Source organism: Antechinus flavipes, chromosome 3, assembly GCF_016432865.1.
Source record: "Antechinus flavipes isolate AdamAnt ecotype Samford, QLD, Australia chromosome 3, AdamAnt_v2, whole genome shotgun sequence".
Taxonomy (NCBI): domain Eukaryota; kingdom Metazoa; phylum Chordata; class Mammalia; order Dasyuromorphia; family Dasyuridae; genus Antechinus; species Antechinus flavipes.
The window spans coordinates 225,906,231-225,930,609 of record NC_067400.1 but is presented as its reverse complement, the minus strand read 5'-3'; the positions used below and the strand labels follow the sequence as shown (position 1 = coordinate 225,930,609).

The 24,379-nt window shown below is 33.2% G+C and overlaps 1 protein-coding gene and 1 long non-coding RNA gene across 7 annotated transcripts in view; one reads left to right on the top strand and one right to left on the bottom strand.

The window, feature by feature from the left end:
* The window catches only part of LOC127553691 (uncharacterized), a 109,149-nt gene that overhangs the window by 23,898 nt on the left and 60,872 nt on the right, over positions 1-24,379 (top strand). For 2 of the 5 annotated variants that reach the window (XR_007951803.1, XR_007951801.1), the window contains exon 2: positions 2,733-2,909. This is a non-coding gene — a long non-coding RNA (uncharacterized LOC127553691). The other 3 variants (XR_007951804.1, XR_007951805.1, XR_007951802.1) reach the window with 3 other exon arrangements.
* The window catches only part of LOC127553681 (IgA FC receptor-like), an 88,912-nt gene that overhangs the window by 6,362 nt on the left and 58,171 nt on the right, over positions 1-24,379 (bottom strand). The window contains exons 21-27 of one of the 2 annotated variants that reach the window (XM_051984591.1): positions 14,431-14,545; positions 11,357-11,435; positions 6,032-6,086; positions 5,475-5,546; positions 5,059-5,115; positions 3,262-3,376; positions 134-212 (exon numbers count right to left, since the gene is read on the bottom strand). In XM_051984591.1, coding sequence (XP_051840551.1) covers positions 134-212; positions 3,262-3,376; positions 5,059-5,115; positions 5,475-5,546; positions 6,032-6,086; positions 11,357-11,435; positions 14,431-14,545 — 572 coding nt within the window. The remainder of the gene's footprint in view (positions 1-133; positions 213-3,261; positions 3,377-5,058; positions 5,116-5,474; positions 5,547-6,031; positions 6,087-11,356; positions 11,436-14,430; positions 14,546-24,379) is intronic. The other variant, XM_051984592.1, reaches the window with a different exon arrangement.

Here is a 24,379-nt window from a genome sequence, read left to right as displayed (position 1 = left end):
TAGAAGAGAATCATAGGACATAGGTAAAAGGACTCTGAGAATAAAAAAGCTGGAAACATGGTAGCTAACAGTTTAAACCATGTAGAGGCTAAACCATTTTGTTCTTGTTGTTAATCTACAAAATTGATCTTACCCACAAAAAGAGGGAATCCATCCTGTAAACTTCTTTTCATGTGATCTGTCGGAAGTTGTTGCAGTTTCATTGTCATTTTCTAGAAATAAGAATAATTTGGTGTCTAAACCTCTGAAAATTACTGCATTAGCAATAGCCCACAGCAACCTGTACTTGAGTTGTGAATATTAGACACTTATATTTATAGTAGTAGCATATATGGTGATGTACTATGAAGAGCACTGTATTAGTCTGAATTTCTGGAGTCTCTAATCCATGCTTAGCAAACTGTTGTAATTAAGCTTTCTGTGCCTCACTGATTTCAGTAAGGAAAATGATGGCAGATTTGAACCAAATGACTTCTCCAATTTAATCAAATATTAACCTCAAGATCTCTTTCCAGGAAATAGTTGCCACTTCCTCTACCAAAAATAATATAGGATTTAAGAAAATCAAACATGGCTTGGTCATAAAAGTCAATCAGCTGAACTCTAACTTCATGCTGTTTAAGGTACTTTTTAGAAGCCCAATCAAGCAAGGCCCAACAAAGTAAGAAAGGCTAGGTAGATATTTCCTTATCCACATTCATGATTTCTTCTAAGCTCAGCTTAACAAGTCTTAACTAACTTAAAAGGTCTTAGTCAATTCAATAGTGCCACATGGGAGAAAAATCTAATTTTAGAATGAATCTTATGAGAAGGTTGTCTCCAATAGCTAGAACAGGTATTTTAAATGTCTTTCTTCATTTGATTTATTAACAATTATGTATCTCTAATGAAGTTGGAAGAAGCTCTTCCTGGAAAGATTTATTCCCAAGGGAAAAGAAAGACATTTTCAGAAGAGATGTGCTAGGGCAGGGAAAGTTAATAATAAAAAAATAAGGAAGCACTAAAAGATAGATAGGACTATGACACTGGACAACAATAAGGGAGCAGAACAAGCTATGTGGTGCCCTGCCCTCTGACAGAATGTGGAAATAGTTGTGAGTCAGGAACTCCTTTCATTGACTCTATGAATTCTTGGTCAAATATTCAAAGGTACCTGATGAGGGGAACATGTATCTGTATGTCACATTTTTAGGTATTCTTTGGTTGCAAGCCCTTGTTTGGATAATCACATGGCAGGAAATTCAGAAGCAAACAGTAGCTTTTGCATTGTGACCCTTAGAGAGTAATGGGGACACTCAGGTCCCTATTAATCCTTAATGGGATTTCCATATGTCAAATAAACCTGAAGTTTGTAATGGAATAACTTCACCTGAAATAATCTTACGTAGAATTTTCTAAGTGGCAAGTCTAATATAAGTCTATAGGGAACCTAAAGAAGGCTAAGCATGTTGCACACAATCAAACCTGGGTCAGGAACTTGTAGAATCCAGATCAGAATTTTAATATCCATAGATTGCTCTGAGGCAGAATACTTGAAAGGTTAAAGGTTTCAAGCCTAAGTTATTTATAAAATCTTCAAATATCCTAATACTCAAATCCCCCTAGAATATTGAAAAAAGTCTCAACAGGTCAAAAGTTGTGACCAGAGAATGCACCCTAAAGTGCATCCCACTATGGCCCCAAATACACCATATGAAATTAGAGTTTAAGAGTAAAAATCTGGAAGAATGCTAATCTAAAGCTCTATGATAGTGACAGGAATGCTCAAGAAACAAACCAGGAAAAAGGACACATACTAAATATACTATACTTATACTAAGGACACTTATACTACTTGTACTATAATGAATGACACAAGAATTCATGTTTGACCTCATTCAATTGCTAGAATTACTTTGAAAATCAAGTCACAGTGTTGGAAGTAGTGTCAAGGTGCTAGAGAACAAAACAAGAAAGCAAAGAAAAGCTTTGAAATATGTAGAGAGAGAATGAAGCAGCATGGAATATGAGTTATACAATGCTATTTCAGAAACAATGTTAGAATAAGATAAAGTGAGGTTCTTCTGTCCATGGGATAAGGAGAAATATTGAAATAAAGTTTATATAGCCCCAGAGAGCAAAAACTTCTAGCCCTCAAAAAAAAAAAAAAAAAGATTGAGGAAAGAAACTTGAAAAACCACTGGACTACCCACAAAACCATGAATAGCACTAAAATAGCCTTGACATGTTACTACAAGACATTATACAACTGCCTAGGTCTTTCAAAATTAGGGAAACAGTAGAACTAAAAAGAATTTACTGGGAAAAATTTTAAATGTACCAAAACCATAAAAGTTTCTAGAAACATTTTAGTCAATACTCAAAAGCTCTGGGTTAAAAATACCTGTCTATTAGTCTATCTATATATCTGTATCCCTCTCAGTATACATGTGTATGGTTGTAAGTATATATATATATATATTGTCTCTTTGTACACACACATATATAGCATATATATGTATATATGCACATATGACTATATGAACACATTTGTGTGTCTGTGAGTGTATGTAAAGCTCACCACATTCTAACTTCTCTCAAACAATCCCCTGATTTCTAATGGTTTTAAATGAATGGAAGTACAGTTCCATATTCTTAATAAGATTTTAAGAATTGTATTGACTGATGTTTAGCCTGTCATCTTTGACTTTTTTTTTTTTTAAGAATCTATTTCTCCTGCTTTCTCTCAACAGATAACAAGGAAAAAATGTTAAATGACAATAAGAAAGAGAAATGGGAAGAGAACGAGGATGAGGAAAGAAGAGAAGAGGAGCAAAAAGAGAAATTCAAAAAGAAAAAAAGAAAAGAAAGAAAGGGGAAGTGGTGGAAAGAATTGGAAGACAAGGGAAAGAAAACAATTCACAAATTTGGTAAGAAATTAACAAAATGCTCTTATGAGAGATAAATAGCCAAAAAGGCTTGCTTAAGGAAGATCTTTATATACTAGTGTGAAAATCACTCTAACATTTTAAGGGAAGAACTTTTAAAAAGTATTTCTTTTAATATATTTCTTACCAGTTAGTTTATTTTGAACAACTTCTCAGGAAAACTGAAGAATATATATTTACCCGCATTGCTAGACTCAATCAACATGTCAATTTTTAATTGACTGTCATCATTTCTAATGTCTTAGGTCATCTCAGATTCCTTTAAGCCCCTTTTGAGAAACCTAAGTATTCCTCAATCTCTTCATCAGTTATGTGTAAAATCATGTAGTCTTACCAGAATTTGAATCATCTTTGCTTTCTAGTCTAATGTCTTGTTCTTGGTCCAAATTTCTCGTTGTACCATCATTTTTGTCATTTTCCCCCTCTTTTGTTAGATTTTTCATTGCTCCCTACATATTTTGAAAGAGAAAAGTTTGTTCCTTTTTTTGACAGTTATTCAAAGTTATATTTTCTACTTATTTTTAGAACTGAGATTTTGAACTTTACAATAAACAACCCATCTCTGTACTACCTGCTCTTCAATGACCATCCTAACTGATGAGGTCTACATTTAGGGTGGTCAGGAAACCAAAATGAGATTAGGGTTCCTAGTCATCAGGGAGTTAAATGATAAGATCTAGTGGCAGGTTTGGGGTTCAGGGAACCAAATGGAGTGGTTTGACTCCCCTACACTCCCTTGGGATTCAGCACATGGGTAGGGAGTTTTGGGAACCCCGCTTCTGATGGTGCAAAGATTTTTCATAAAGTATTTTATGAACCCAAAATCTAGATTGGTAAAAGAGGTTTATTATAGGCATTGAGAAGTCAGCCTTTGCTATGCATGAATAGAAAGGCTGAATTCCTTAGCGGCAAATTCCCAAAAGGGAAGTAAAGTAGCAGAAAAGTCCTGGCAGAGAAGTAAAGTTTCTAGTAGAGAAATCCCAACAGAGAGGCATAAAGTCTCATTAGGGAAATAGATGAGGATAAAAAGTTAATACTGGAAGAGGATATCATCCTAGCCGGCAGAGGCTTGCTATGCCAAGCATGGCATGTTAGCTTTTCTGCAAGGATTGGGTTTAAAATTGCTATTTTTATAATAGAAGCCTTTGGCTACAAGCCTAGGTCTGCTCCCCCTCCTGATGAGGCTTGTGGGTAGAGTTTGAGTTGGAAGTGAACAGAAAATCTTCAATTGAATAGGATTGGAATCTAAAACTCCTGACTCAACTAATACCACCTAGATAACAGAATGAAGGTGTTTATCTTGTTTCCCTCAGGTGGGGTCCCACAGACTTAGGGTCCAAGGAGAATCTCTCCTTCAAGGAGTTTTAGAGTTTCCGGGTCCCTTCTTCACCAACAATTCATTTAGGGAAGATCTATTTACATTCAAATTGTCTCTCTAGATTCCATAAGGTTGAGAGAATTTCAAAGACATGGTAACTCTGCCTTTCAGGAACATAGAACCCAATCAGGAAGTGGAAGAGAAGAGAACAATTAAAAGAAAACAATTAATTACTTTAGAATTGAATCAAATTCTTTTAGAATAGAATATCTTTTCAAATAAAAATGAACAGGAGAATATGGCTCCCCCTTAAATGTGATATTTCAGGGAGCCATGGAGATGTTGGAATTATTCTTGAAGAAAAGATGAGCTTTGCAGAAGAAAAAATGAGAGCTCTGGCATTCTTGGAGAAGAGCAGCATGTGGGAGGTGATAGTGAGACAGTGAGAGGGGATATTTGGAAAAAGTCATTAAAAGAGAATGAATGCATTATGAAGTATGGAGAATAATAACATGGCAAGTCAGGCTGGAAATATCTCAATTCATATCTTCCAATGTCCAGTCTGTTAATGTTGGTAGGTGATACTGGAAAGTTTTTGGAAACTGTCAAGTCAAAATAAGGAGACTGTTCCTTGAGAGGCTCATTATGGAGGAACCCTATAATGTTATAGCTAGAAGTGGCTCTGAAAAGACTATGTTAAGGACATAAGTGGTTTTTCACAAATTTTTTTATATTGATTCAATTATGCACTTTTCCAGTTAAGTATCTTCTAAGAATTTATATCTATTTTAGCATTTGAACTGTCAAACTTACTCTTTTTATCATATAGTATGATGTTTCTGGTTGACATTTTGGAAATTTTTCTTGATCCTGCCAGTAAAAGAAAATGAGAATATAATTTCAAAAATTAGAATATAATTTTCAAAAATTAGAATATAATAAAATCTGGAAATTATACAATATCAGAAGCAGAATAGACCATAAAGATCTTTTGCTTCAAGACTCACATTTCACAGTTTCATCACTTTTTGGTTTCCTTCACAATTTTTTTTTTTTAAGAAATGCCAAGATCATGTTTCTGTGCTAAAGAATAATGATTACTAAATTGCCAAACCAAGAAGAGTAGATTCTAATTAAGACCTGAAATTTCATTAATTCTATGGACTATAGGTGATCACATTGGGAAAGGACTTTTAAAGTAGTTGCTATTTTTTAAAATTCCAACTCACAGTATTTTTTTCTTCTATCTTCTCTGAAATTTTTGCCTGAGATGCATAACTCAAGCTGTAATTAGTTGGCAACTGCAAAATCAAGAAAGAGACCCAGTAGTTAAAAATCTGAATCCAGCAACAAACAAGCATTAAGAAAGTACCTGTAATGGGTCAGGGCTCTGCAGGGAGCTGTTGATACAAGAAAAAAGATTAAGAGTGCCCACAGGAAAGCATGACAAGAACTCAATGACAAAACTGGGAGAGCCCACAAAACATACATTACATTTTCTAATGTTATTGATCCAATTCACTTCATTCTCCTTCATCCAGGGAAGAATATCCTTGGTGCAAAAGCATCAGGAAACATTGAGAAAAGCAGAAACAATTACATCTCAAAAAGTTGACTAATGTCACACAAACATAGAACAACTTTTCTATACCATACTATTTGAGAGGCCTAAAATGTTAGATCTGATGTGGACCAAGAAGGCCTTTGCTCCAACTCCCACATCTGACATTACCCTTGGCCTTTGTAGTTAAAGCTACAGGACAAATTCGCCAAGACAAAAGTTTACCTTTGGTGCCTTTTTTGTCTCTTTTGTCTTCTTTCTGATGCTCTTCCCAAGGGTTCTGAAATCCAAGGTGAAGAAAGAGGAGTAATGTTAATAAACAATTAAGGAGGCCTAGTAGAAATCAAGTCAGATTATGTGTTAGAATTGAATAAATTTACTTACTACAAATGTGTGTGGAGGCAGAGCCCCACTGACTAACCAAAGGCAGAGACTTCCCCAAAGCATCCCCCACAGTGTCCAAATACTTTTCAATAATGACTCAAAAATATTTTTGAGCATTAGACTCCTCACAAAGATGCAGTGAAACAAATTTCCAAGCAAACAGAGATTAGAAGGTAGCAGGAGGGGTTGGTCACTCTGGGGTGGGATAGGAGCACAATTGTGGCATTGGCCAAGAAAGTACAGCCTCAGTCTAGGAAAGTCGAGAGGCCTTGGCGGCCTTTGAATCAGCAGCACAAAGGGCAACAATCCAGACTTCTCCATCCTTGGACAGCAGGGTAGTCCTGGAAAGTCAGCCAGGAAGGTCTGTCACACTTGGGTTTTAGAGGAGCTCCAGCAAACCAGGAGGTTGAGAGCCAATGAATCAACAACATCAAAAACAGCAGCAACTGTAGCTGCAGCAACACAGCTGACTTCTGCAGGTTCACCCAGATAAGGTGCTCAGCAGCTCTTATGAAGGAGAGTACAGGTGTCTCACTGCTAGGAGTAATGCAGGGTTTTGTTGCTTTGCCCATAGTTAGGTGTCAGGTACAGTACTACCTCATAGTAGAGGTCTGTGGGGAGGATTTCAGATAAGAGGTGCACAAACCCCAGAAGTTTGTGATATCACACCCTCCACCCTGGAAACAGAGTCCTACTTTACCAAAGAGCTAAAAATGGAGTGATAGGCTAGGAAAATAAGCATACACCAGAAAAAGATCCTGATCATAGAAAAGTTAGTACAGAGATGATGAAGATCAAAATACAGATTCAGGAGGGGACTACGAAATCAAATACTTATTTCCACAGGTTTCAAGAAAAAGGAGAATTTGTCTCAGGCCATGAGAAAGCTCAAAATAGCTTTTGAAAATCAAATCAGAAACACAGAAGAAAAATTGTGAAGAATAATGAGGGTGGATGCTAAGGATAATACAAAAAGGTCATGAGAAGAATTTCATTAAAAGAAAAATTGGCCAAATGGGAAAATAATTCCTTAAAAATTACAATTGATATATCTAAAAAGAAGACAGTGGGAACTGTGTGGACCACAACATAGTATTTTCATTTTTTTTATTATTGTTTGTTTGCATTTTTATCTTGTTTGCATTTTTTATCTTATTCATTTTTTTTCCTTTTTTGATCTGATATTTCTTTTTCAACTTGATAATTGTGGAAATACATATAGAAGGGTTGTACATGTTTAACATATATTGGCTTACTTCCAATCTAATGGAGGGCACGAGAGGAAGGAAGAGAAAAATTTGGAACACAAGGTCTTTACGTAGGTGAGTGTTGAAAATTATCCCTGCATATGTTTTGAAAATAAAAAGCTTTAACATATATATATATATAGGGAGTTGTTTTGATCAAAATACCTTTTTGGACTTTCAATCATTTCTATTAACTTAAAAATAACTTCTTTGAAATGAGGATGCCAAAAATTGCTGGGGAAAGGTCACAATTTGTTAAAGGAACAAAATTTTTAAAAAACTGAAGCAGATTAATCCTTAAAAAACAGAACTAGATCAAATGGTAAAAAGATGTACAAAACTCTGAAAAGTATAAGGTTGTCTTGAAAGGCAGAATTAGCCAAATGGAAAAAAGATATACAAAAATTCACTGAAAAGAAGAACTCCTTTAAAAGTAGAATTGACCACAAAGAAAAGACAATACAAAATGCTCTTGGAAGAAAATCATTACTTAAAAATTACAATGATCTCCAATTGATAAATGGTCAAAAAAGTGAACAATTTTCAATTGAAGAAATTAACACCATTTCTAGTTATATAAAAAAATTCTCTAAATTACTAGTCATCAGAGAAATGCAAATTAAGACAACTCTGTTTTGCCACTACACACTTTTAAGTTTGGCTAAGATGACAAGAAAAGAGAATAATGAATATTGGCGGGGATAATGTGGGAAAACTGAGACATTAATACATAGTTAGTGGAGTTGTGAATACCCTTTGATCCAGCAATGTCTCTACTAGGGCCATATCCCAAAAAGATCATAACAAAGGAAAAAGTACCCATCTGTGGATAAATATTTATAGCAGTTCTATTTGCAGGCACAAGGAACTGGAAATCAAGTGTATGCCTATCAATTGACAAGTGACTGACTAAATTATGGTATATGAATGTTATGGAATATTATTCTAAAGGAAATGATAAGCAGAAAGGTTTCAGTAATGCCAGGAGAAACTCACATGGACTGATGCTAAGGGAAGTAAGTTGAACCAAGAATATATTGTATACAACAACAAAATTATATGACAATTCTGATGGATGTGACTCTTTTGAAGATGATGTGGGAACTGAGTAAACATCAATATAATATTTTCACTTTTTTCGTTGTTTGCTTGTTCTTTGTTTTCTTTCTCATTGTTTTCCTTTTGATCTGATTTTTCTTGTTAGGCTTTATAATTGTGGACATATGTATAGAAAGATTGTACATTTAACATATTTTGGTTTACTTGCTGTCTAGGGTAAGGGATAGAGGGAAAGGAGAGAGAAAAAATTGGAACACAAAGTTTTGCAAGAAATATGTATTGTATCTAGGATATACTGCAACATATTTAACATATATAGGACTGCTTGCCATCTTGGGGGGGGGGTGGAGGAAGGGAGGAGAAAAAAACAAAACATAAGCGAGTGCAAGGGATAATGTTGTAACAAATTACCCTGGCATGGATTCTCTCAATACAAAGTCATTATTAAATAAAATAAAATTTAAAAATAAAAAAAAGTTTTGCAAGGATGAATGATGAAAACTATGTTTGCATATATTTTGAAAATAGCTATTTAAAAAAGAAAAGAGTTTTGAAGGAAGTGTCTCTGATGAAGACTTCATTTTTCTTTTTCTTTTTCTTTTTTAAATTTTTAATAGCTTTTTATTTGCAAGTTATATGCATGGGTAATTTTACAATATCGACAATTGCCAAACCTTTTGTTCCAATTTTTCCCCTCCTTCCCCCCACCCCTTCCCCAGATGGCAGGATGACCAATACATGTTAAAGATATTAAAGGATAAATTAAATACAAAATAAGTATACATGTCCAAGCCGTTATTTTGCTGTACAAAAAGAATTGGACTCTGAAATAGTATACAATTAGTCTATGAAGGAAGTAAAAAATGCAGGCGGGCAATAATATAGGGATTGGAAATTCAATGTAATGATTCTTAGTTATCTCCCAGAGCGCTTTCGCTGGGTGTAGCTGTAGCTGGTTCAGTTCATTACTGTTCCATTGGAACTGATTTGGTTCATCTCATTGCTGAAGATGGCCAGGTCCATCAGAATTGATCATTATATAGTATTGTTGTTGAAGTATATAATGATCTCCTGGTCCTGCTCATTTCATTCAGCATCAGTTCGTGTAAGTCTCTCCAGGCCTTTCTGAAATCATCCTGTTGGTCATTTCTTAATGAACAATAATGAACAATTCCATAATATTCATATACCACAATTTATTCAGCCATTTTCCAATTGATGGGCATCCACTCATTTTCCAGTTTCTGGCCACTATAAAGAGGGCTGCCACCAACATTCTTTCACATATAGGTCCCTTTCCCTTCTTTAAGATCTTTTTGGGATATAAGCCCAGTAGTAACACTGCTAGATCAAAGGGGATGCACAGTTTGATAACTTTTTGAGCATAGTTCCAAGTTGCTCTCCATAATGGTTGGATGTATTCACAATTCCACCAACAATATATTAGTATCCCTGTTTTCCCACATCTCCTCCAACATTCCGCATTATCTTTCCCTGTCATTCTAGCCAGTCTAACAAGTTTGTAGTGGTATCTCAGAGTTGTCTTAATTTGCATTTCTCTGATTAATAATGACTTGGAGCAACTAGAAATAGTTTCAATTTCTTCATCTGAGAATTGTCTGTTCATATTTTTTGACCATTTATCAATTGGAGAATGGCTTGATTTCTTATAAATTAGAGTCAATTCTCTATATATTTTGGAAATTAGAAGGCCTCATTTTTCAAATAGAAAAGCCATCTAGGTCAATTTCTTTAAAAAAATTATAAGAGCCATTCTTCAACAGATAATTAATCAAAAGTTATGACTTATGCCCCCCCAAAGGGTATAAAATCATGTATACCCTTTTGAGCTAACAACACTATTACTAAGCATGTATGCCCAAAGAGATTTTTAAAACAAAAATTAGTCAAAAATATTTATAGCAGCTCTTTTTTTGGCAGAAAGAATTAAGATAATGAATGCTTGCCCATCAGCTATGCAATGTCTGATTCAAATGTGATAATATCATTATGATCAAATACTATTGTGCTATAGGAAATGATGAGTAGGATGCTCTCAGAAAAATCTGAAAAGGTCACCATGAACTCATGCAAAGTGAAAAGTACTGTTTACAAAGTATTCACAATGTGTCTTTGCTTTTATCAGCAATACAATTATACAAGAATACTCTGAAGGATGTATGCTGGACAATGTTATTCAAACTCAGACATACGTCCTTTTTAAATTATTCTTGAGAGTTTGAAGCAGGGAGGAAAATTCTATAACTTCTCTTCCAATATCACATTTATAGAAAGGTTTTTCATGACTTCACACATAGCATAAGAAGTTCTTTTGTTTTTTTGGACAGGAAAAGAAAATTTACTTCTCCATAGTAGTGATTTGTTCCATATTGAACTCCAAGTAGTATAACCCTGTAAAAATGCCTCAGATAGTTTCTAATGATTGAATCCAACACACAAATGTGTTTGCTAAAGACAGAATTCAACAGGTTCAGTGTCATTCTAGCCCCATTTCCTGATATTAAAGTAACAAGTACAAATTTTAGTCCCATTGCTTGAAAATTAAGTAACAGGTACAAATTGAAATGAAGTGAAGATCAGAGCCCTTTGATTGTGGGCAAACTGGTAAAAGTGGGAGACTAAGAATTTGAAGCCAGGTCCTCTTGAGTGCCCATTCTCAGAACACATTGTACTACATTAGATGAGAACTATTGAAATAGATGAGAATCATTGGACATAGCTAAAAGGATCCTGAGAATAAAAAAGTTGGAAAGGTGATAGCTAAACAGTTTAAACCATATAGAAACCAAACCATTTTATTCCATTTTTTCTTTTTATCAATCTAAAAAACTGATTTTACCCACAAAAAGAGGGAATCCATCTTGGAAACTTCTTCTCATGTGACCTCTCTGAAGTTGTTGCAGTCTCATTGTCATTTTCTAGAAATAAAATAATTTGGTGTATAAACCTCTGAGAATTAATGCATTAGCAACAGCCCACAGCAACCTGTACTTGAGTTGTGAATATTAGACACTCATGTTTATAATAGTAGCATATATGGTGATGTACTATGAAGAGCACTATATTAGTCTGAATTCCTGGAGTCTCTACTCCATGCTTAGCAAACTGTTGTAATTAAGCTTTCTGCATTTCACTGATTTCAGTAAAGAAAATGGCAGATTTGAACCAAATGGCCTCTCCAGTTTAATCAAATATTAACCTCAAGATCTCTTTCCAGGAAATAGTTGCCACTTCATCTACCAAAAATAAATAGGATTTAAGAAAACCAAACATGGCTTGTTCATAAAAGTCAATCAGCTGAACTCTAACTTCATGTTGTTTAAGATACTTTTTAGAAGCCCAATCAAGCAAGGTCCAACAAAGCAAGAAAGGCTAGGTAGATATTTCCTTATCCACATTCATGATTTCTTCTAAGCTTAGCTTAACAAGCCTTAACTAACTTAAAAGATCTTAGTCAATTCAATAGTACCACATGGGAGAAAAATCTAATTTTAGAATGAATTTTATGAGAAGATTATCTCCAATAGCTAGAAAAGGTATTCTAAATATCTTTCTTCATTTGATATACTAACAATTATGTATCTCTAATGAAGTTAGCTTAATATCATTAAAATTAAAAGCATTCTTCCCAGAGCTCTTCCTGGAAAGATTTATTCCTGAGAGAGAAGAAAAGACATTTTCAGAAGAGATGTGCAAGGGCAGAGAATGGATTAAGAAGTAAGAGCTAATAATAAGAAATAAGGAAGCACTAAAAGAGAGTAGGACTGTGACTTTGGGCAACAATAAGGGAGGAGAACAAGCTATGTGGTGCCCTGCCCTCTGACAGAATGTGGAAACAGTTCTGAGTCAGGAACTCCTTTCATTGACTCTATGAATTCTTGGTCAAATAGTCAAAGGTACCTGATGAGGGGAACATGTACCTGTATGTCACATTTCTAGGTATTCTTTGGTTGCAAGCTCTTGTTTGGATAATCACGTGACAGGAAATTCAGAAGCAAACAGTAGCTTTTGCATTGTGGCCCTTAGAGTGTATTGGGGATTCAGTTCCCTATTAATCCTTAATGGGATTTCCATATGTCAAATAAATCTGAAGTTTGCAATGGAATAACCTCACCTGAAATGATCTTATGTAGAGTTTTCTAAGTGGCACGTCTAATACAGGGAACCTAAAGAAGGGTAAGCTTGCAGGTATGTTGCACACAATCAAACCTAGGTTAAGAACTTATAGAATCCAGATCAGAATTTTAATATCCATAGATTGCTCTGAAGAAGAATACTTGAAAGGTTACATTTCAAGCCTGAGTTATTTATAGGATCCTCAAATATTCTAATACTCAAGACCCCCTACAACACTGAAAAATGTCTCAACAAGTCAAAAATTGTGATCAGACAATGCACCCTAAAGTGCACCCACTATGGTCCCAAATACATAATCTGTAATATGAATTGAAGAGTAGAAATTTGGAAAAATGCTAATCTAAAGCTCTATGATTAGTGACAGAAATGCTCAAGAAACAAATCCAGAAAAAGGACATGCAAAATATGTACTGGAATGAATGAAACAAGAATTCATGTTTTGTCTCATTAAAAGGCTAGAATTACTTTGAAAATCTAATCTCAGTGTTGGAGGAACAGTCACAGTGTTGGAGAACAAAACAAAAAAGCAAAGAACTTCGAAATATGTAGAGAGAGAATGAAGCAGCATGGAATATGAGTTATATAATGGTATTCTAGAAACAATGTTAAAATAGCTTAAAATGAGGTTTTGGTGTACATGGGACAAGGAGAAATATTGAAATAAAGTTATATAGCCCCAGAGAGCAAAATCTTTTGACTCTCTTAAAACAAAACAAACAAACAAAAAAACCTTGAGGAGATATATATTAAAAATCACTGCACTGTCCCCAAGACTATGAGCAGCAATAAAAAATTATAGAATGCCTAGATCTTTCAGAATTAGTGGGGACACTAGAAATAGGAAGAATTTACTGGGAAAAACTTGAAATGTACCAAAACCATAAAAGTTTCTAGAAGTATTTTAGCCTATACTCAGAAGCTCTGACATCTATCTGTCTATCAATCACATACACACACACACACATATACATATACATACATATATGTATATATATCTTTGTACACACACATATGCACATAGGAATATATATGAATACATTTGTGTGTGAGTGGGTGTATATAAATCTCACAACATTCTAACTCTTTCAAACAATGCCCTGATTTCTAATGGCTTTAAATAAGTGGAAGTACAGTTACATATTTTTAATAAGAAGATCTTAAGAATTTATTGACTAAAGTTTAGCTTATCATCTTTGACTTTTTATTTGACTTTTTAAGAATCTATTTCTCCTGCTTTATCTTAACAGATAACAAACAAAAAATGTTAGATGGCAATAAGAAAGAGAAATGGGAAGAAAATGAGGATGAGGAAAGAGGAGAAGAAGAGCAAAAAGGGAAATTCAAAAAGGAAGAAAAGAAACAAAAGGGAAGTAGTGGAAAGGATTGGAAGGCAAGGGAAAGGAAATAATTCACAAATTTGGTAAGAAATGAACAAAACGCACTTATGAGAGATTAATAAGCAAAAAGGTTTGCTTAAGAAGGATCTTTATACATCAGTGTGAAAATCACTCTAAGATCTTAAGAGAAGAACTCAAAATTTTTTAAAAATATATTTCTTTGCATCAAGTTTGTTTTGAACAACTTCTCATCAAAATTGTTGATGAATATATATGTACCCGCATTGCTAGACTCAATCAAAATGTCAATTTTCAGTTAACACTGTCATCACTTTTAATTTATCAGGTCATCTCAGTTTCGTTCCCTTAAGCCCCTTTTGAGAAACCTAAGTATTCCTCAATCTCTGCATCAGTTACGTGTAAAATTATGTAGTCTCACCAGAATTTGAATCATCTTTGCTCTCTAGTCTTACATCTTGTTCTTGGTCCAAATTTCTCATTGTTCCATGATTTTTTTCATTTTCTTCCTCTTTTGCTATATTTTCCATTGTTCCCTACAGATTTTTGAAAAAGACAAGTTTGTTTCTTCCTTTGACAGTTATTCCAATTTACATTTTCTACTTATTTTTAGAACTGAGATTTTGAAGTTTACAATAAACAACCAATCTCTGTACTACCTGATCTTCAAGGACCACCCAACAATTCATTTAGGAAAGAACTATTTACATTAAATTGTCTCTCTAGCTTTTATGAGCTTGAGAGAGTTTGAAAGACATGCCAACTCTCTCCTTTCAGGAACATAGAACCCAATCAGGAAGTGGAAGGGGAGAAAACAATTAAAAGAAAACATTTAATTACTTTAGAATTGAATAGAATTTCTTTAGAATAGAATATCTTTATAAATCAAAATAAATATGAGAATATGATCTCCCCCCTTTTTTTCTTTTATAATAACTTTTTATTGACAGAACTCATGCCAGGGTAAATTTTTTACATTATCCCTTGCACTCACTTCTGTTCCGCTTTTCCCCTTCCTTCCTTCCACCCCCTCCCCTAGATGGCAAGCAGTCTTATATAGGTTAAATATGTTGCAGTATATCCTAGATACAATATATGTTTGCAGAACCAAAAAGTTCTCTTGTTGCACAGGAAGAATTAGATTCAGAAGGTGAAAATAACCCGGGAAGAAAAACAAAAATGCAAATAGTTTACATTCATTTCCCAGTGTTCTTTCTTTGGGTGTAGCTGCTTCTGTCCATCATTGATCAATTGAAACTGAGTTAGGTCTCTTTGTCAAAGAAATCCACTTCCATCAGAATACATCTTCATACAATATTGTTGTTGAAGTATATAATGATCTCCTGGTTCAGCTCATTTCACTTAGCATCAGTTCATGTAAGTCTCTCCAAGCCTCTCTGTATTCATCCTGCTGGTCATTTCTTACAGAACAATAATATTCCACAACATTCATATACCACAATTTACCCAGCCATTCTCCAATTGATGGGCATCCATTCAATTTCCAGCTTCTAGCCACTACAAACAGGGCTGCCACAAACATTTTGGCACATACAGGTCCCTTTCCCTTCTTTAGTATTTCTTTGGGTTATAAGCCCAGTAGTAGCACTGCTGGATCAAAGGGTATGCACAGTTTGATAACTTTTTGGGCATAATTCCAGATTGTTCTCCAGAATGGTTGGATTCATTCACAACTCCACCAACAATGCATATGATCTCCCCTTAGTGGGATATTTCAGGGAACAATTATGGAAATGTTGGAATTATTCTTTTTCTTATAACTTTTTATTTACAAGATGTATGTATGGGTAATTTTTCAGCATTGACCCTTGGCATCACTTCTGTTCCAACTTTTCCCTCCTTGCCCCATCCCCTTCCCCTAGATGGCAGGTAGAGCAATACATGTTAAATATATTAAGTTATGTGTTAGATTCAATAGATGTATACATATCTATATAGTTGTTTTGCTGCACAAGAAAAATCAGACTTAGAAAAAGGTAAAAAATAACCTGAGAAAGAAATAAAAAATGCAAGCGGACAAAAAAAGAATGAGTGGAAATGGTATGTTGTGCTTCACACTCATTTCCCATAGTGCTTTTGCTGGGTGTAGCTAGTTCTCTTCATTATTCAAAAAATGGAACTGATTTGGTTCATCTCATTGTTGAAGAGAGCCACATCCATCAGAACTGATCATCATATAATATTGTTGTTGAAGTATATAATGATCTCCTGGTTCAGCTCATTTCACTTAGCATCAGTTCATGTAAGTCTCTCCAGGCCTTTCTGAAATCATCCTGCTGGTCATTTCTTACAGAACAATAATATTCCATAACATTCATATATCACAACTTATTCAGCCATTCTCCAATTGATGGGCATCCATTCAATTTCCAGTTTCTAACCACTACAAAAAGGGCTGCCACAAACATTTTTGCACATACATGCCCCTTTCCCATCTTTAAAATCTCTTTGGGATATAGGTCCAGTAGTAACACTGCTGGATCAAAGGGTATAAAAAGTTTGATAACTTTTTGAGCAGAGTTCCACATTGTTTCCAGAATGGCTGGATGCATTCACAATTCCACCAACAATGTATCAGTGTCCCAGCTTTCCCACATCCCCTCCAACATTCAGCATTATCTTTTTCTATCATCCTAGCCAATCTGAGAGGTGTGGCATGGGATCTCAAAGATGACAATTTGCATTTCTCTAATTAATATTGATTTGGAGCATCTTTTCATATGGCTAGAAATAGTTTCAATTTCTTCTTCTGAGAATTGTCTGTTCATATCCTTTGACCATTTATCAACTGGAGAATGGCTTGATTTCTTATTAGAGTCAATTGTCTATATATTTTGGAAATGAGAGCTTTATCAGAACCTTTGATTGTAAAAATGTTTTCCTAATTCATTTCTTCCCTTCTAATCTTGTCTGCATTAGTTTTATTTGTACAGAAACTTTTAACTTTGATATAATCAAAATTTTCTATTTTGTGATCAATAATGATCTCTAGTTCTTCTTTGGTCACAAATTACTTCCTCCTCCACAGTTTTGAGAGGTAAATTATCCTATGTTCTTCTAATTTATTTATAATCTCATTCTTTATGCTTGGATCATGAACCCATTTTGACCTTATCTTGGTGTACAGTGTTAAGTGTGAGTCAGTGCCTAGATTCTGCCATACTAATTTCCAATTTTCACAGTACTTTTTGTCAAACAGTGAATTCTTATCCTAAAAACTGGGGTCTTTGGGTTTGTCAAACACATTACAGTTACTGTTTTTGTCCTGTGAACCTAACCTATTCCACTGATCAACTAGTCTATTTCTAAGTCAATACCAAATGGTATTGGTGACTGCTGCTTTACAATATAGTTTTAGATCTGGTACAGCTAGGCCACCTTTATTTAATTTTTTTTTCACTAGTTCCCTTGAAAGTATTGACCTTTTGTTCTTCCAGATGAATTTTGTTGTTATTTTTTCTAGGTCATTAAAATAGTTTTTTTGGGAGTCTGATTAGTATAGCACTAATAGATTAATTTAGATAGTATTGTCATCTTTATTATATTCTCTCGATCTATCCAATAGCACTTAATATGTTAATATTTTCCCAATTGGTTAGATCTGTCTTTGTGTGGAAAGTGTTTTGTAGTTTTTCTCATATAGTTCCTGAATTTCCCTTGACAGATAGATTCCCAAATGTTTTATACTATTGGCAGTTACTTTAAATGGAATTTCTCTTTATATCTCTAACTGTTGGATTTTGTTAGTGATATATAAGAATGCTGATGACTTATGTGGGTTTATTTTGTATCCTGAAACTTTGCTAAAGATGTGGATTATTTCTAATAAGCTTTTTAGTAGAATCTCTGCAGTTCTCTAAATATAGCATCATATCATCTGCAAAGAGTGATAATTTGGTTTCCTCATTACCTACTTTAATTCCTTTAATCTCTTAACTTTATTGCCAAAACCAGCATTTCTAATACAATATTGAATAGTAATTGTGAAAGTGGGCAACTTGTTTCACTCCTGATCTTATTGGGAATGGTTGCAGTTTGTCCCCATTACATATGATGCTTACTGATGGTTTTAACTAGATGCTACTGACGATTTTAAGTTAAAGTCCATTTATTCCTATACTCTCAAGAGTTGTTTAATAAGAATGGATGTTGGATTTTATCAAATGCTTTTTCTCCATCTCTTGAGTTAATCATATGGTTTTTGTTAATTTGGTTATTGATATAGTCAATTATGCTAATAGTTTTCCTAATATTGAACCAGCCCTGCATTCCTGGTATAAATCTTACTTGGCTGTGGTGTATTATCCTACGGATGATTTTCTGTAATCTTTTTGCTAATATTTTATTTAAGATTTTTGCATCAATATTCATTAGAGAGATTGGATTATAATTTTCTCTCTTTGTTTCAACCTAACTGGTTTAGGTATTAGTACATATCTGTGTCATAAAAGGAATTTGGTAGAAGACCTTCATTCCGTATTTTTTCAAATAGTTTATATAACATTGGAGTTAATTGTTCTTTAAATGTTTGGTAGAATTCACATGAAAATCCATCTGGTTCTGGGGATTTTTTCTTAGGGAGTTGATTAATAGCTTGTTCTATTTCTTTTTTCTAAAATGGGACTATTTAAGCAATTTGCTTTCTCCTCTGTTAATCTGGGCAGCCTATATTTTTGAAGGTAGTCATCCATTTCACTTAAGTTATCAAATTTATTGGCATAAAGTTGGTCAAAGTAACTTCTAATTATTGCTCCAATTTCCTCTTCATTGGTTAAAAGTTCTCCCTTTACATTTTTAAGACTAACAATTTGATTTTCCTCTTTCCTTTTTCTAATCAAATTTACCAAAGGTTTATATATTTTGTTGGTTTTTTCAGAAAACCAACTCTTTGTTCTATTTATTAATTCAATAATTTTTTACTTTCAATTTTATTAATTTCATCTTTTAATTTTAGAATTTCAAGTTTAGTATTTGATTGTGGGTTTTTAATTTGCTCTTCTTCTAGCTTTTTAAGTTGTAAGCCAAATTCATTGTTCTTCTCTTTATTTTACTCAAGCAAGCCTCTAAGAGATATAAAATTTCCCCTTATTACCACTTTGGCTGCATCCCAAAAATTTTGGTATGATGTTTCATTATCATTCTCTTGGGTGAAATTATTGTATGAATGATTTGCTGTTTCACTCTTTAATTCTTTAGGATGAATTTATTTAATTTCCAAAATTTTCTTGGTCTATTGTCCCCTAGCTTTTTATTGAATGAAGTTTTTATTGCATTATGATCTGAAAAGAATGCATTTATTATTTCTGCCTTTTTGCATTTAATTTTGAGGGTTTTATGTCCTAATATTTTTGTATAGGTTCCATGAACTGCTGAGAAGAAAGTATACTCCTTATGTCTCCATTTAGTTTTCTCCAAAGATCTATAATACCCAACTTTTCTAATTTTCTATTTACCTCTTTAACTTCTTATTAATTTTGTGGTTTGATTTATCTAATTCTAAGAGTGCAAGGTTGATATCTCCTACTATTACAGTTTTGCTGTCTATATCTTATTGCAACTCTCTTAACTTCTTCTTTAGGAATATAGATGCTATACCACTTGGTGCATATATGTTTAGTATTAATATTGCTTCATTGTCTATGCTACCCTTTAGCAAGATATAGTTTCCTTACTTATCTCTTTTAATTAGTTCAATTTTTGTTTTTGCTTGATCTGAGATAAGGATGGCTATCCCTGCTTTTTTTTTTACTTCACCTGAAGCATAATAGATTCCGCTCCAGCCTTTTAGTTTTACTCTGTATGTATTACCCTGCTTTAAATGTGTTTCTTGTAAACATCATATTGTAGGATTCTGGCTTTGGATCCAGTCTGCTATCTGCCTCCGCTTTATGGGAGAGTTCATCCCATTCACATTTATGGTTAAAACTACTAAAAACTGACATCTTATTATCCCCAGATTATACTTTTCTTTTCCTCCCCCTCCCTTTACCCCCCTTGCCAGTATTAAACTTATGGGTACCACTTGCCTCACATAGCTCTCCCTCTTTAGAATCCCTCCCACTGCTTTTGAGTTCCTCCCCCTTTCTTTTACTTTTTTTCCTTATTTTTTCTGTATTTCCCTTCTATTTAGCCTATTTTCCTTTTCCCTTTTCCTCTCCCACTTTTTAATGAGGTGAGAGAAGTTTCTCTGTAAATGAAATATGTCTAATATTTTCTCTTTGAGCCAAATTTGATGAGAGTTAAGATTCACACAATGTTCCTCCCCCTTCCTTAATTCCCTCAGATATGATAGATTTCCTTTGCCTCTTCATAGGATGTAATTTCCCTCTTTTTATCTCCCCTTTTCTCTTTTTCTGATACAATCCCCTTTCCACTTCTACTTCCCCTTTTTAGTATATTATAACAGTAAAATCAAATTATACATGTGCCCTATGAATGCTCGCAACAGAAATATAGTTCTCAAGAGTTCTTTTTGTCTTTTATCCTTCTCTTGAGTCCTATATTTGGAGGTCAAATTTTTTTGTTTAGCTCTGGCTTTTTCATTAGAAATAAATGAAATTCACCTGTTTCATTGAATATCCAGCTTCTTCCCTGGAAGAAAATGCTAATGGTCACAGAACAATTTCTGATGTCAGTACTTTTTGTGAAATCTGGGAGAATCACTGGAAAGACTGAACTGGAGAAGATGTTAATATTTCCCAAGCAGCTATTTTGTTTTCAATTCTATAAATTCAATGCACCATAAATTTCTGAATAGAGTAAATATGTAAATATACTTTGAGAGTTTTGGTGAAAAGCTTGGTACCATCCTAACCTTATTATGGTGATTCTGCATTTATTTATATTATAAACAAAACTCAGTAGCAAGAGAGCAAAAGAGAAAATAACTGTAAAGAATATAATATACTTAGGAGTCAAACTGCCAAGTCGAGACCATAAAAGATTACAAAAACACTTTTCATACAAATAAAGTGAGATCTAGATAACAAAAAATGTATCAAATGCTCATAGGAAGGCTTATCCAATATAATAAAAATGATAATTCTGCCCAAACTAGTACACATCAATGTATTACATAATAGTTAATCTACCCCTCCAAAAAATCTGATAGAGCTAGGAAAAAATGACAATGAAATTCATCTCAAAAGGGAAAAAAAGGTCAAAATTAAAAGAAAATTAGTGGAGAAAAAACCTGGAGAAAAAAAAAACCTAGATAATGGCCTAGCCATATCAATTGTTACAAAGTAAGAACAATCAAAATTTTTTTACTTGGAAATGAGGAAATAAAACTATCATTTTGGCAGATGGTATGATAGTATATTTAGAGTTTCCTAGGGAACCAACAAAAAAACTCTTTGAATCAATAGCTTTAACCAAACTGCAGAATATAAAATAAACTGACAAATATCACCACTAAAACAACACACACACACAAATTACATTATAAATATATATACCTATATATAGCTACATAAATACAACCTCCCATTCACATATATATATGTATGTGTGTGTGTGTGTGTATACACATACATATATACACATATATATTTATGAGCAACAAAGATCAGAAGTAAGAGGACAATTAAATCAAGAAAATAAACTACAACAAAAATGTCACTACCTCCAGAAAAGGTCCAACAAAACTCAAATGGCTTCTTGTTTTAGACATAAAGGGTGATCATATAAAGAAATTAGTAGAACAAGGGTTTTCAGATCTGTGCTAAAATAAAAAACTGATGGGCAGAGAAGATATGAACAATTTCAAGATGAAGAAATTAAAAGCATTTTTTTTTAGTTATAACCTCTAGTGATCAAGTTAATATGTACCATAAACTGATTAAAACTTTTGTCCTTGATATCTTTCAGTTCTTCTCTTGTAAATAATGGTCCAATAATATTATAAACAATTAGTCTTCAAAATGAGAATAAAAGACTGTCAGCAGCAGTATTTAAAGTATACTACATAAAATAGTTTACACATATAAAAATAACAAAATTTATTTCAAACAAACAAATTTCCACAAACATCAAGGAAAATAATGGAAATAATACACAGGAAGAGGGCTTAATGATACTAGGTTGGATCAAAAAATAAGATTTTCATTTTTTCATTTTTTTTTTTTGCTTTTTTCATTTTTTTCTGTTTGTTTTGATTTTCTTATACTGTATGAAAAATATGGAAATATATTTCAAGGATTGCACATATTTAATCTATATCAGATTGTTTGCTGTCTAAGTGGTGGAGGTAATAGGGAGAGAGAAAAAATTAAGAAACAAAAGTCTTTCAAAAACGATTATTGAAAACTAGAGAAATTATAAAAAAAGAAAATGAAAAATATGAAACACATGAAATATAAGCTGGAATGCAAAATGGATTGTTTTGATTACGTTAAACCAAGAAAAAATTTTTTTCACAGAAAAAAACAATATAGAAAAATTTGGAAGGGAGGCAGAAAGTTATGAAACAATTTTACAGTCAGTGTTTCTGAAAAAGGATTAATTTCTAAAATATGTAGAAAACTGAGTCAAATTTATAAGAACACTATACATATCACATAACACTATATATATATACAATTGATTAGTGAAATGCAAATAAAACACCTCAAGGTATCATTTCCTAACTATTTGATTGGCTAAGATGACAGGAAAAGACAGTGATCAACATATGTTGGAGGGGAATCCCATTGTTAATGGAGCTGGGATTAATCATTTTGGAGAGCAATTGGGAACTATGGTCAAACAGCATATATATAGCATAGTGCCACTGAATCTCAAAGAGATAATCAAATAAGGAAAAGGACCCCCATGGGCAAATATATTTGTGACAGCTCTATTTGTGTTGGACAAGAGTTGGGAACGAGTACATTTAATTAATTTAGGGAAAGTTATCATACATAGAAGTAAAAGAATATAATTTTCCTATAAGAAATGATGAATAGGCCAATTTTAGGAAAAACACACATGTAATGATGCTGAGTCAAGAGAGAAGAACCAGGAAAACATTGTACATAGCAACAGTAAGATTAAGTGATGATCAGCTGGGATACACCTAGCTCTTCTAAGCAATATTGTGATCCAAGGAAATTCTGACATACTTAAGATGGAAAATGCAATGTGAATTAAATCTTTTTTTCTTTGTTTGCATTTCTTTCTCATGATTTTCTTCCCTTTGGTCTGATTTTTCTTGTACACCATGATAAACATCGAAATATGCTTAAAAGAATTGCATGTGTTTAACCTATATCAGATTGCTTCCTGTCTTAAAGAGGGAGGAAGGAAGTCAGGAAGTAAGGAAGAAAAAATATTGAACACAAAGGCTTACCCAAAATGAATGTTGGAAACATTGTTTACATGTATTTGAAATAACAAAATACTATTAAAATCTAAACAAAACAAAACAAAATAAAATAACTATAAAAAATATAAAATGCAGAAGATTCTACTTGTTAAGGCAAATGCAGAAACAATAAACAACAAAATTACAAAACAAATATCAAAGCCAGATCTAAAGACTTAGAAAAATATTTCTTGCTCAGTTGTATGATGAACTCATTGAATGAAAATGAGAGTTCAAACTCAATAAATTTCCTTGTTCAATACCAAAATTTTATTTTATACAGCAAGAAAAATTAATAACAAAGCTCATTTAGAAAAAAATATTTCTAATAGGAATATGATTTCAATAATTCAATTCAAATTCAATAATTTCAATGATGTTTTCATTATAAGACTCCATTAGTATGATGTTTGGCTTATTAAGACTATGTTCTTCTCTTTCCATATGAATTTCAATAAATTCAATATCAATGAAAAAATGTGAAAGGAGATGGCCTAGCTATACCACATTTCATATTATATTTTCAAGAGTAATGATGAAAACAATCTAGTATTGTCTAAGAAACAAATTCGTGGATAAATGGAATAGATTAGGTCAATAATTACCAGGAATAATTATTGACTAGAGAATTTTAGTGTTAAATGACCCCAAATATCTAAGTTTTCCAGAGGAGAATTCAGTATTAGGCAAAAACTCCTGGGGAAATTAAAAAAAAAAAAACTATGGCAGAGAGTAGGTATGAACCACCATGTCAAACTTTACAGCAACATAAGGAACAAATTGGATAGGTTGATTCATTAAAGGAGATATCATAAACAAATTAGGGGCACAAGGAAGAGTTATTGATCTAGCCTATGCATAAAGAAAGAATTTATAACCAAGAAAGAAACAAGAAAGCACTATGAAATTTAAATTTATACTTTTGAATATATCAATTACAAAAATTTTGCACAATCAAATCCAATGCAATCAATATTAGAGAATTTTGCCATCAAGGATCTCTTAA